Raw genomic sequence first — 12914 nt, 5'->3', positions numbered from 1 at the left:
CCAAAGAACCAGATCTCAAATTGTATCAGTTCTATCCTTTTTCTATTTTTTAGTTCATTTATATCTTGCTTTTATGTTATTTTCCTTTTACTTACTTTCCTTCAAGTAAGTTTTAAAGTTTATTGACTGAGGCGTTTATGGTCGTTCTTTCTTCTCCAATGATGAAAGCATTTAAAGTGATTTTTTGGTTGATTTATTTATTTATTGGGCCATGCCACGTGGCTTGCAGGATATTAGTTCCCTGACCAGGGGGTTTGAACCCGGCCCTGTGCAGTGAAAGTGTGAGGTCCTCACTAGTGGACCACCTAGGAATTGCCATGGTTGACTTTACTATGTTGCAATCCAAGGAGGTGACCTGTAATTCAACCTTTGGGAATTTTTAGAGGCTTTCTTTGTTGCCTAGAATATGGTAAATTTTTATAAATATCTCATTTGAAAGGAAGGTCTGTTGCCTGTTAGTTGGATATAGTATCCAATAAATGTCCATTATCCAATTATATGGAAGAATAACAGGGTGTGTGTGTGTGTATGTGTGTGTGTGTGTGTGAAAGAGAGATAATGAAACTTTCTAACTTTTAGCGTCTTAAATTGAAGTATTCCAGAAGAAATGAAATTATGTCTGGCATTTTCTTGAAAGTAATTTCTTTCAAAGCCATTTCTTCAAAATTGACTAGAGAGAAGGAAACAAGTATAAGTTTAGTTGAAACAAGATTAGCTTTGTGGTATTAACATTTATAGCTAAGAGATGCATGTGTGGGTGTATTCATTTCAGCTTCTTTCATTATATCATTCAAATTTTCTGTCATTGTTTGGTCTATTTGATCACCATAAATCAATAGTTGTTAAATATACTCATTATAATTTTGCTGATTTTTCTTGCATTTTCAACAATTTTATTTTACCCTTTTTCTGTATATAAAGTAATTTAGAGTTCATGACTTAAGAATTTGTGGGACATAAAGAGAAGCAGATGGCCACTCCAATTAGGTTAATTCAGGGAAGATTTATAAAAGAATTTATATATTTATAAAAAAATTTATATATACCGTTTTGCAAAGATAATGGGCAGGATATAGAAGCCTTGAAACAGCAGGGACCATTGCTTCCCTTGGGCAGAGGAGAGAGAAGGTACAGGATCCTGGGGGCAGGGAGCAGTGAGGAAAGGGCCACCTGGTGGGATGGGCCTTGGGTGAGGGCCCAGCCTGCTGAAAGCAACTTCTGCAAGAGGGAGTCAGAATAAACACCTCAGCCTCACTCCTCCCTCCTGTGACCTCCTACCAACGTTCCCCATGGCCTAGCTCAAAGAGAAACTAGTGGCCATGGGAACCTTGTCAGTGTGTGCACAGAGGTCGGTCTCCTGGAGCAGAGAGCAAGTAGAAAAGTCAAAAGATGTGGCGTGGCAAATGAGAGGAACCAGCAGAGCCTTCCTTCTGTTTGAGCATTTAAAAATGCTGTTCCATTGTCTTCTGGGTCATGTTGTTTCTAGCAAGAAGTTTGCTGTCATTCTCATCCTTATTTTATATATAATGTATCTTCTTTTACTCTATTTTCTGTTTATTATTGATTTTAAGTAATTGGGTTATGATATGCTTTGGTATGTTTTACTTCATGTTTATCCTGCTGGAATCCATTGAGATTCTTGGATTTCTGGGTTTCTAAATATGAAATTTGAAAAAAAAAATTAAGCCATTTTGTCTTCCAATACATTTTCTGCCACCCTGTCTCCTACTCTGGACTCCAACAACATGTTTGTTAGACCACTCGGTATAATATATACAACCTCTGGGATAGTCGCACAGGTCATCCAGCTTCTGTTCATTGTTTCTCAGTCTTTTGTTCTTTCCGAACTTCCATTTGGGTGGTTTCTACTGCTGTGTCTTCAGGTTCACTTATCTTTACTTCTGTTTTTATTAAACTCATCCAGTGAACTTTACATTTTAGACTTCAGTTTTGTTCTTGCTTGCGTGTCTTCTATTTCTTTCCTTGTGATGTTCTGCTCTGCAGTCCAGGAAGTGCTGGTGCAGTAAGTTGCAGCAGTTGTAGGCTCCTTGTGGCCCTTCTGGAGGATCATAGCCCTGCTCTGCCTGTTGTCTCAAGTCTACAAATGATTGTTGCATTATTTTGTCCATTTTCATTTTTTTTGAATTGTTCATGTTAGACCCAGAGCAAATGTGGTACCAGTTACTCCATTGTGGCTCAGCCTTCATTTTGGATAGTTACTGTCTACTATAAAATACTTTTTGCATGGATTTATACTTTGAGCAATTTGAATATTATCATTCTGATGTTCTTTTTCCTTTTTTTTTTTTTGTAAAATACAAATAACATAAAACTTATCATCTTAACCACCTTTTAAAATTTATTTTGGTTGTGCCATGTGGCATGCCAAATCTTAGTTCCCTGACCAGGGATCAAACCTGTGCCCCATGCAGTGGAAGTCTTAACCACTGGATAACCTGGAAAGTCCCAGTCACCATTTTTAAACACACAGTGCAGTGGTATTAAGTACATTCATAGTATTCAATCATCACCACTGTCCATCTCCAGAACTTTAAAAAATATATATTTATTTTATTTTTATTTAGTTTGGCTGTGCCAGTTCTCAGTTGCAGCATGTGAAATCTTTAGTTGCAGCATTTGGGATTTAATTCTCTGACCAGGGCTTGAACCCAGGCCCCCTGCATTGGGAGCACAGAGTCCCAGTCACCAGATCACCAGGAAAGTCCCCTCCAGAACTCTTCATCTTGAAAAATGGAAACTCTGTACCCATTAAGCAATAACCCCCATTTTTCCTCCCCACTCAGCCTCTAACAACTACCATTCCCTTTTCTGTCTCTTCGATTCTGTCTGTATGATTTTTCTGTCTCTGAGTGATCTGTCACATAAGTGGAATCATATAGTATTTGTCTTTTTGTGACTGGCTTCTTTCACTTGTCATAGTGTCCTCAAGGTTCATCCATGTTGTAGCATATGTCAGGATCACATTTTAAAGTATGATTATGGTTCCACTGTATGTGCATACCACATTTTGCTTATCCATTCATTTTATCTATGAACATTTGGGTGGTTTCCACCTTTTAGCTATTGTGAATAGGGCTGCTAAGAACATGGGTGTGTAAATATCCCTTTGAGACACTGCTTTCATTTCTTTTTGGTACATATGTAAAAGTGGAATTGCTGGATCATATGGTAATTCTATTTTTATTTTGTTGAGGAACTGCTGTATTTTTTTCCACAGCAACTCCACCTTTATTAATTTCTACCATCAGTGTACGAGGGTTCTAATTTCTCCATATCTGTACCAACACTTGTTATTTTTCTGGGTTTTTTTTTTGACAGACAGTTCTGATGAGTATGAGGTGATATCTCATTTTGGTTTTAATTTGCCATCCTTGCTTTTCGTCCATATTTTTTGGCTATACTTACTCCCTTTTATTATTTTTAAAAATCTATGTATTTTTGTCTGCTCTGTGTCTTTGTTGCTGTGCCAGCTTTCTCTAGTTGCAGTGAGTGGGGGTTCCTCTTTGTTGCAATTCTCGAGCTTCTCACTGCGGTGGCTTCTCTTGTTGCTGAGCACAGGCTCTAGGGTGCACGGACTTCAGTAGTTGCAGCACATGGACCGTAGTTACAGTTCCCAGGCTCTGGAGCACAGGATCAATAGTTGTGGTGCCTTAGTTGCTGGTAGCTTAGTTGCTCTGCGGCATGTGTGATCGTCTCAGATCAGAAATTGAACTTGTGTCTCCTGCATTGGCAGGCGATTCTTTACCACTGAACCACCAGGGAAGCCCCACTCTCTTTTATTTTTAACCTCTTTTGTGTCATTTCTTTAGATGAAAGGACCATATCTTTGGTTTATTTTTTGACCTGAGAACTTTTTTCATTTAGGGATTTAAACCCATTTATATTTATTATTACAGTTGCTGTCTTTGTCCTTTTTTTACCCGATGGCTTGCAAATTTCTCTTCATTTCATTTTTTCCCCTGTATAAACATTATCTTTTCTGTGATTTGGAAGGCAAGCATTGTTTTTTATTATTCCAATGTTCATTACTTACAGTTTTTCAAAGATATTCTTAAGTAGAATTCTTGTAAATAAAGGAATAACTAAAATATACTTATCAAAATTAGGAACAGGAAAACAATTCTTGACTCTATTGGGAATTATGAGGACGTATTATTTCTGTTTGTTTCCATCTGCTTATTTTTTTTCCATTACTGTCATTGGGCAGAGTATAGCATCATGGTTTTATTTTTTTAATCTGTTTTAGCTCTTCTTTTTTTTAAATTGTTTTTAACATGTAGAGTATACATATGTGCGTGTGTACTGTCACTTCAGTCACGTCTGACTCTTTGTGACCCTATGGACTGTAGCCTTCCAGGCTCCTCTGTCCATGGGATTCTTCAGGCAAGAATGCTGGAGTGGGTTGCCATTCCCTTCTCCATGTTTTAGCTCTTTAAAGTTGATGAACTCTTTCAAAAGAGTCAGCAATTTTTTGGACCCATTTTATAGGTCCTTTAACCCATTCTGTGGGCTTTCATCAGTTGTGGTTGGTGGGAGTTTTGGGAAGTTGCCAGCCCCGACTTTTTTCTCATGCAGATAACAGCTCCCTGACTCAGGTGAGAGATCTGATATGTACCTTTCAGGGACAAGCGTGTGGCTGTAACACTTGGTGTTGCAGAGAACCCTTGATTTTTCTTTTTTCTTTGAAGTTAATCTGATTATTTTCTTAGATGCTGTGGATCCCCTTCTTTATCTGTAGTTTGGAAACTAGTCTACTGATAATATCTATGACCTGTTAGTCATCTTTTCATGGTTGTTCAGTTGCTCAGTCATGTCCGACTCTTTGCGACCCCATGGATTGCAGCACGCCAGGCTTCCCTGTCCTCCTTCATCTGCCAGAGCTTACTCAAACTCATGTCCATTGAGTGGTTGATGCCATTCAACCATCTCATCCTGTGTCGTCCCCTTCTCCTCCTGCCTTCAATCTTTCCCAGCATCAGGGTCTTTTCTAATGAGTCGGCTGTTCGCACCAGGTGGCCAAAGTATTGGAACTTTAGTTTCTGCTTCGGTCCTTCTAATGAATATTCAGGATTGATTTCCTTTAGGATTGACTGGTTTGATCTCCTTGCAGTCCAAGGGATTCTGAAGAGTCTTCTCCAGCACCACATTACAAATTATCAATGCTTCCACGTTCAGCCTTCTTTATGGTCCAGCTCTCACACCCGTACAGGACTACTGGAAAAAACACAGCTTTGACTGGACTGACCTTTGTCAGCAAAGTGATGTCTCTGCTTTTTAATACGTTGTCTAGGTTTGTCATAGCTTTTCTTCCAAGAAAATAAAGTCTGTCACTGTTTCCATTGGTTCCCTATCTATTTGCCATGAAGTGATGGGACCAGATGCCATGATCTTTGTTGTTTTGCTTGTTGAATGTTAAGTCAGCTTTTTCACTCTCCTCTTTCACCTTCATCAAGAGGCTCTTTAGTTCCTCTTTAGGGCCATGGCAATTAAAGCAGAGTCCTACCAACTGAACCTCCAAGGAAATGCCTAAACATTCATATTTCTAGCAACATTCTGTTCATGATGATATATGTATTCCCTAGGATGATAGAGTCTTCTCTACTGTCCTTCATTTCTTTCTGAGCCATCACCCTAATAATTTCTTAGTTCCCTGATCAGGGACTGATCCCAGGCCCTCAGCATTGAGAGTACAGAGCCCTAACCATTAAACAGCCAGGGAATTCCTCCTAATAATGCCCATCTTTTTACCAAATTTCTAGTAACTGCCAGCAATCCTTGACATTCCTTGGCTTATTGGTGCATCACTCTAGTCCCTGTCCCCCTCATCATGTGGCCTTCTTCCCTGTGTGTGTCTCCCTGTGTCTTCACATGGTCTTCTTAAAAGGACACCAGTCATTGGACCTCATCTACTTGATTATATCTGCAAAGACAATTTCCAAATAAGGTCACATTCACAGTTCCCAGGGTCGAGGACTTCAGCATGTCTTTTGGAAGAACACATTCATCTCACAATGGGTAGTTTGTATCTTTGTAAGAATTTTCCTATTTGATCTGAGTTTTCTTATTTCTTGGCATTTTATTGTTGTTCAGTCACTAAGTCATGTCCAACCCTTTGTGAGCCCCTGGACTGCAGCACGCAGGCTCCTCTGTCCTCCACTATATCCCGGAGTTTGCTCAAACTCATGTCTGTTGAGTCAGAAGTGTTCATAACATTCCCTTATAATCTTTTTTGTCTCTATAAGCTTTTTAATAATATCCCTGTTTCATTCCTGGTTTAATAATTTGCAGTATCTTTTTTCCTGTCATCCTAGTAAGAGTTTTATCTTTTCAAAGAACCAACTTTTGATTTTGTTGCTTTTCTCTATTCTCTGTTTTCTATTTCATGAATTTCTGTTTGAATTTGTACTGTTTTCTCCTGCCTGCTTTGGGCTTAGTTTGCTATTTTTCCAGTATCTTAGGGTGGAAGATTTAGATTAGTGATATGAGATCTTTCTATTTTGATATAGACATTTACAGACACAAATGTTCCCCTTTATATTTCCTTTGTGATAGACAACTTTGCCCAAGACTTTGTCTAGGGAAAACAAACAAACACCATAAAACATCTGCTTTTTATTATGGGCGTTTAATTGCTTCCTCTCTAGACATGGCCTGTGTGCTGGGTCTTGGCTTGAGCCTTGGAAGGAGTGACACCAGTCAGACCACACATTTTCCTGGGCTCTTTGGCTTTGTTTTAAAATGGCATTTGTATAGGGGACTCTATGCTGCCCCTGTGTGCAGCCTGAGTGACATGAATGAACTCTTACTTTGTAACTTGTACAGTAGTCCATGCGCTGCTGTAGCATTTCTAGAGCACAGAAAACAAAAGACACTTTAGAAAAGACACCGAGTTAACATTTCTGTGTGTATTTTTATGGCATAAACTGGCTGGCTGGCTGGATGATGGGGGGGTAGAAAAGACTCGGGACAGCTATTTCCAAGTGCAAGACTGTCCCCCGCTTAGTGTTCGCAGGGCGCCTACTCTTCCCAGCTGGGTTCTAACCTCCAGGCCAGGAAGGCCCCCGTGGCCCAGGAAACGCCCTTCCCCGACCCCCAGGCCTGGAGTGGGCGCTGTGATGACTGTGGTATCTCCCTAGGGCGTCTGTGAGGAAATGACCTACGAGGAGATTCAGGACCATTATCCACTGGAGTTTGCCCTGCGAGACCAAGACAAGTACCGGTACCGGTACCCCAAGGGGGAGGTAGGTGGGATTTGGGGGCTTACTCCCTGCCACCGGCTGCCTGTCGATGGCTGAGGGCCCTGAGGGGCTCTGCAGCTGCATGGGCAGCAGGAGGGGCCTGGCCTCAGAGGTCGGCCACCTGGGTGTGTGTGGTCTCCGTACTTCCCGGCCGTGGCCCAGGCTGCAGGCCCCTCCTTGGGTGGGGGATGGCCAGTGCTGCCCCCATCTTTACTCTCCCTTCTTGGGCTGACTCCATCCTCCCTGCCGCTCCAGACACCACCCCCAGCCCTGAATCCAGACCTAGGGATTCCGCTTCCCCAGATGAGTCGTGGCCACCACAAGTCACCTGCCCTGTCACCTCCCCTCAGACTGGCTCTTGCCTCAGCCCAGGTCCTGGGTAGACATGGCGTCACCTGGGACTTGTGTGTCTTCTGCGGCTCGGAGGTGACCTGGGGCAGTGGCCAAACAAAAGCACCTCCCACAGACATAGCTCTCTGTGTGTACACGCATCCGTGTATCCACGCAGGAGCCCCTGGGTGTACACACATCCATGTACCCATGCAGGAGCCCCTGGGTGTAAACACATCTGCGTACCCACGCAGGAGCCCCTGGGTGTACACGCATCCACATACCCACGCAGGAGCCCCTGGGTGTACACGCATCCGCGTACCCACGCAGGAGCCCCTGGGTGTACACGCATCCGCGTACCCACGCAGGAGCCTCTGGCCCAAATGCCAGACTGTGCTATCCTTGGGGACAGGACAGCTCCGGGTAGCATCAATGTTTCCCCACATCTTACTGTGAGGAAATTTAGAAGCAGCCCAGATAACAGTGAAAAGAAACAGAGTAGCTGACTGCTCAGAGGATAGGGCTGGGTCTGGGGTGGGGGTGGGGGAGGGTGGCAGGAACTGGTAGGACAGTTAGTTGCCAAAAGAATCAATCTAGGATTTCCCCCAGAAACCCCAGGCACCCACACACATCAGGTTGGTGTTATTCCCAATCAAAGTGCAAGCCCAATGCAGCTCCAAGCTTGAGATCTTTATTTTTTTTCCCTCTGATAGGACTGCTCAGTCTGTGCAAAGAGGGGTGAACCCCCAGGGCTGGGTCTCCTAGTGTAAAGCTCTGAACGTGCTAGGCCCCAAGGTTGGTCCATGGGCTCCCTCATGGCACCTGGGAGGTGTACTGGACTGTGAGGGTCTTTCCTGGGAGCTCAGGTATTCTGACAGGCTGCACTGTGGGACGTTTGGGGGCTTTCTTTCCCCGCCCCCCCAAGGCTCATTCTTTGCACTTTGTGTGCTGTGGGAAGTCAGGGAGCAGTGTCTTTTCCACCAATCATCAGTGGACAGCATGTGAATTCCAGCAGCTGAGGGTTCAGCGAACGGCCCAGAGTCGGCAGGGAGGTGGTCCCTTGGATGCAGCCTGAACCCCAGTCCTGCCCTCTTGATCCTACTGGGAGCTGGCCCTGGGATGGGGGAGGTGATCCCTTTGTCGGACTGCTAGTCCTCCCCAACCTCCCAGAAGGGCGAGGCATTCCAGGAGAATGTAGCCCCCTCCCTAGATCGTGTCCATGCCTACGCCCGGAGCTGGGCTAAGAGATGCCTCCCACTTGCTCTTACAGTCCTACGAGGACCTAGTCCAGCGACTCGAGCCTGTCATCATGGAGCTGGAGCGGCAAGAGAATGTGCTGGTCATCTGCCACCAAGCTGTGATGCGCTGCCTCCTGGCCTACTTCCTTGACAAGGCGGCAGGTGTGGACACGGCCCCCACTGGGGGAGGTGGGGTGTGTGTGAGAGATCACGGGGGACTGTCACCTGCTCCTCCCCGGTGCCAGCCCTTCCTGCCTGTGTCCACAGAGCAGCTGCCCTACCTCAAGTGTCCGCTGCACACGGTCCTGAAGCTGACCCCCGTGGCTTACGGTAAGGGAGCTTTCCGCACGCTGACCTGGTGGCCAGCCTGGCTCTCTACACGGTTCCTTGACTGCAAACCCCTCCCTTGAAAATTCTATTAGAAGCTCATTCCTCCTGCTGCCACCCACCACCTTTTCCTGGTTTGCTTTTTCTTTTCTATATATCACAAATAATGCTTTTAATTATTTCAATTCTCACAGCACTGACATAACAGAAACTGCCAAATCCATGTTTTTGTTTAGTCGCTAACTCTGTCTGACTCTTGTGATCCCATGGACTGTAGCCCACCAGGCTCCGCTGTCCATGGGATTTCCCAGGCAAGATCCAGTGTGCTTTTTTTTTTCCCCTTGGAAGGATAACACCCCAGTTTGCTTTTTAATTTTTTTGTTTTAATTCCTGTGGCCACAGGAGGCCTCCCTGGTGATATTTCCTTAACCATCACCAACCCACAGGAAGGACTTTTCTACTGGTTTTTCTAGACTCCCCCACAAAGCCCCATGGCACCCAGTACCTGAACCTTAGAATATGTACTTCTGCCTTGGGCTCTGCCAGCGGAGGCCTTGGGCAGCTTCCTAACCTCCTTGGTCTTGATTCCTCCCCTTCAGCACTGGGAGAGGCACCCCCATACATGGTTGGGTCCTTGGGGCAATAATTGCGAAGTTCAGTGGTAGCTGATGTCATTATAATGTATGTTAATCCCCTCGTCCCCCCTTTGCACTGAGCGTCTGGTATCACGGTGATTCGGCCTCGTGTGTGCGACAGGGCTGGGCATGGTGGTTTGGGGGCCCTGAGGACTGTGCATAACGACCCCTCACTGAGCTTGGCTTGTTGCTCCACAGACCACCCTCCGCCCCCGAGGTAGGCCTCTTGTCCTCAGCGTGGCTCTGCCTGGTGCCTGGGCTCCTTGCTGAGCCTGCTCTGGGCAGTGGCATGGAGGCTTGGGCCTGACAAGGTGCCTCATCCTTCCCCAGGGGGCCCCCAGAAATGCATAAGGTGGGAGGTCTGGGGTAAGGCTGAGGCTATGCTCGGTCCCCAGCACCCCAAGATGTCTCCTGGGAGAAGCTTCTACCTGTGGCCCAACTGCCTTTCAGGAGGGGAAATGGATGTGCGTCTTCCCTTTGGCAGGTTGTAAAGTGGAGTCCATATTCCTGAATGTGGCAGCCGTGAACACACACCGAGACAGGCCTCAGGTAGCAGCGGGGTCACTGCTGGGGTGGTGGGCATGTTCCTGGGGGTCCAGACACAGCCAGCGCCACGGCCAGCCCAGCTGGGGGCCTCCTGAGTGAACTTGAGTTCTCTGTTGGTTTCGGCGGGGGTGGTGGTGGTTTCAGGACATGCCGGGGGCCCAGGGCCCCGGCTCTCAGGGAACAGACCAGCTGCAGACCAAGAGATGCCCACAGGCTGCTGGGCCCATATCTGACACCTGCCCACTGACACCCAGGAGCTGGTCCCCTTCCCGCCCCCCTAATGAGGATATAATCCCAGCTAGGTGTGTCTCCCCACCTGACCCAGACCTGAGGCAGGAAGAGGGGATGGCCTCACTCTGGGTAACCCCTGACCTGCCTGCAAGGAGCAAGCAGTAACTGGAGGGGCCCTCCCCCTCCCACCTTTATTCTGGTGTCTGTCCACCCACCACGTGCCAAGCGACTCTTGACCCCTGACTCTTAGGGAAGGCCGGGCTGTAAGTCCTGCAGCTGGGGCTCCTCAGGGTGAGAATGTGAGTCCAGCAGCCGCAGTGATGAGCAGAGCAGACAGCAGTGTCTGTCTCTTCTTGGCACAGGGTCAGTGTTCTGTGTGTCTATTTTTGTGCAGAATGTAGACATCTCTCGGCCTCCGGAGGAAGCCCTCGTCACGGTCCCGGCTCACCAGTGACCGCATCTTGTCCACTGTGACCCCCAGGCGGGCATCGATCCCTGTGGAGGGCAGTCATCCCAGGCCCACTGGTCTGTGTGTCAGTCACCGCCCAGGAAACGCCCTCAGAGCCATGATTGGCTGGTGGCACCCAGAAGCCCCGCCCCAGCCCACCTGTTTCCTTGTTGGCAGCCACAGGGCTGTATACGTGGTGTCTGACCTGCTGCTGAGCATCCCTCGGCCTGAACGAGTCTGCCCCCCTGGCCGGTGAGAGGGCTCCCGCACCTGCTCCTCCTGTTCTCTCTCACCGGCCGGGGCGGGGGCTTGTGAAGCATGAAACCCCAAAAATGTGAAACGGGAAGCACTTGCTGTGATGTTTTCAGCCACCAAGGCTATGCTGCCTGGGTGGACCTGGGGACCCTGCCTGGGTTCTGCTGACCTTTCTGCAGCCACTTCTGGAGCCAGAGGCAAGATCTTCAGGGAATCCTGAGCTGCTTCTCCCTCCGTCAGCGGAAGTAAACCCTCTCCAGCCCACCCCGCCAGGAGCTGAAGAGCCTCCACCACGGCAGGCAGCCCCCTCCATGGGCTAGACCCTGGGGTCCGTGCGTCTGCATCAGCAGACGCTTGGGAAAGCAGTGTGTTCACTTCTGCACGTGGGGATACCCAGAAACACACAGGGAGGGGGGCATTGGTGGTCACCCTTTCCCAATGATGCCTACACTGGAATACTTGTGGGACCCGGTGGCCAAGGCCACCCCTGCCCCAAATGCTCTCATGGTGCAACGTGTAAGATGGTGCAACACATAAAGACATAAGGACAGAGCTGTTGTACGCGTCCCCCTTCCCAGTGCTCGAGGGAGAGGCTGCCCTCTTCCGCTCCCAGCTGTGCCACCAGCTACCTCGAGTGCAGCTGCTGGTGTCCACGCATGAGTATACACCAGTGGCCACACCTGCATTTGCTGTGAAGGATTTGGAAAGCCTGTCCTGGCGTTCATTGACTTCTACCTGGGGGATGAAGCCTGGGAATGGTGGGAGCCTGAGTCAGCCCCTGGTCTGGGAGGATTTTCCCAGCCACGTCATCACTTTTGATTCTTGTACAAAAGAGCCTGATGAAAACGATCTTGGGAAGCCTGCCATCATGCCCCTGAGTTCTCTGGAGCCCAGAGAGGTGGGCTGGGCAGTAGATTCCAGCTCCATTTTGTAGCTGGGAGAACAGACTGGCCAGCATCTTGTGAGGCTGGGTGAGAAAGTGTGTGGATTTGTAGTTGGATGTGCTGCTGCTGTCCATGGGTGGTGGTCCTGGGTGAAGTCAGGCCCCAGGATCCCGTGACCCTGGCCTGGGCTGATGGCCTCAAGTGCCGCAGCAGCTCTGGCAAGTCAGGGTGGGGAGATGCCCAGGACAGGGCTGTGGTGGGACACTCCATTGGAGCCCCAAGCTCCTTAGACCTGGGGCCAGTGGGCCACCTGCTGCCTTTGGGACTTGGGGACTGCAGCCTTTGCTTCTGTGGCCGCCTTGGTCTTGGTGACTTCCGGCCATGCTTACTTATTGCCCATAGTGGGTCCCTTTTCAGTGGCATGTCCATCTAGATGTCACCACCTCTCCGGGACCTCAGGCTCACTGAGGTGAAACCAGCGAGGCCTCTTCTCTCTGTTCAGAGGGCTGCCAGGGCCAGGTGTGTCACAGGACTGGGAGGGGGCGGAGGGAGGTCTGGGATCCCAGCAGGGGCTCACCCTGAGCCGGCTCTCTGTCTGGGCAGCATCCACCTGGCCAGCTGCCCGCTTCCAGCCGGGACGGTCCATGTGGTCCTATTACAGACATTTTTCCTCCTCGTCCTGGAATGGATGTTGTTGGAACTCAGCCACTCGTCACACTGTGTCCAACATTCTCTGCAATAAATACTTAAAAAAGAAAGAA

At 47.9% G+C, this 12914-nt stretch overlaps 1 protein-coding gene across 1 annotated transcript in view; it reads left to right on the top strand.

Moving 5' to 3' along the window:
- PFKFB4 (6-phosphofructo-2-kinase/fructose-2,6-biphosphatase 4) overlaps positions 1-12914 on the top strand; it is a 64987-nt gene extending 52073 nt beyond the window's left edge. Inside the window, exons 10-14 of the mRNA XM_043443205.1 lie at positions 7158-7262; positions 8860-8989; positions 9095-9157; positions 10274-10338; positions 10961-12914. Coding sequence (XP_043299140.1) covers positions 7158-7262; positions 8860-8989; positions 9095-9157; positions 10274-10338; positions 10961-11020 — 423 coding nt within the window. The 3' untranslated portion in view covers positions 11021-12914. The remainder of the gene's footprint in view (positions 1-7157; positions 7263-8859; positions 8990-9094; positions 9158-10273; positions 10339-10960) is intronic.

This window comes from Cervus canadensis, chromosome 22 (genome assembly GCF_019320065.1).
Source record: "Cervus canadensis isolate Bull #8, Minnesota chromosome 22, ASM1932006v1, whole genome shotgun sequence".
NCBI lineage: Eukaryota > Metazoa > Chordata > Mammalia > Artiodactyla > Cervidae > Cervus > Cervus canadensis.
Note: the sequence above shows the minus strand (reverse complement) of the source record. Positions and strands in the feature narration are given on the sequence as shown.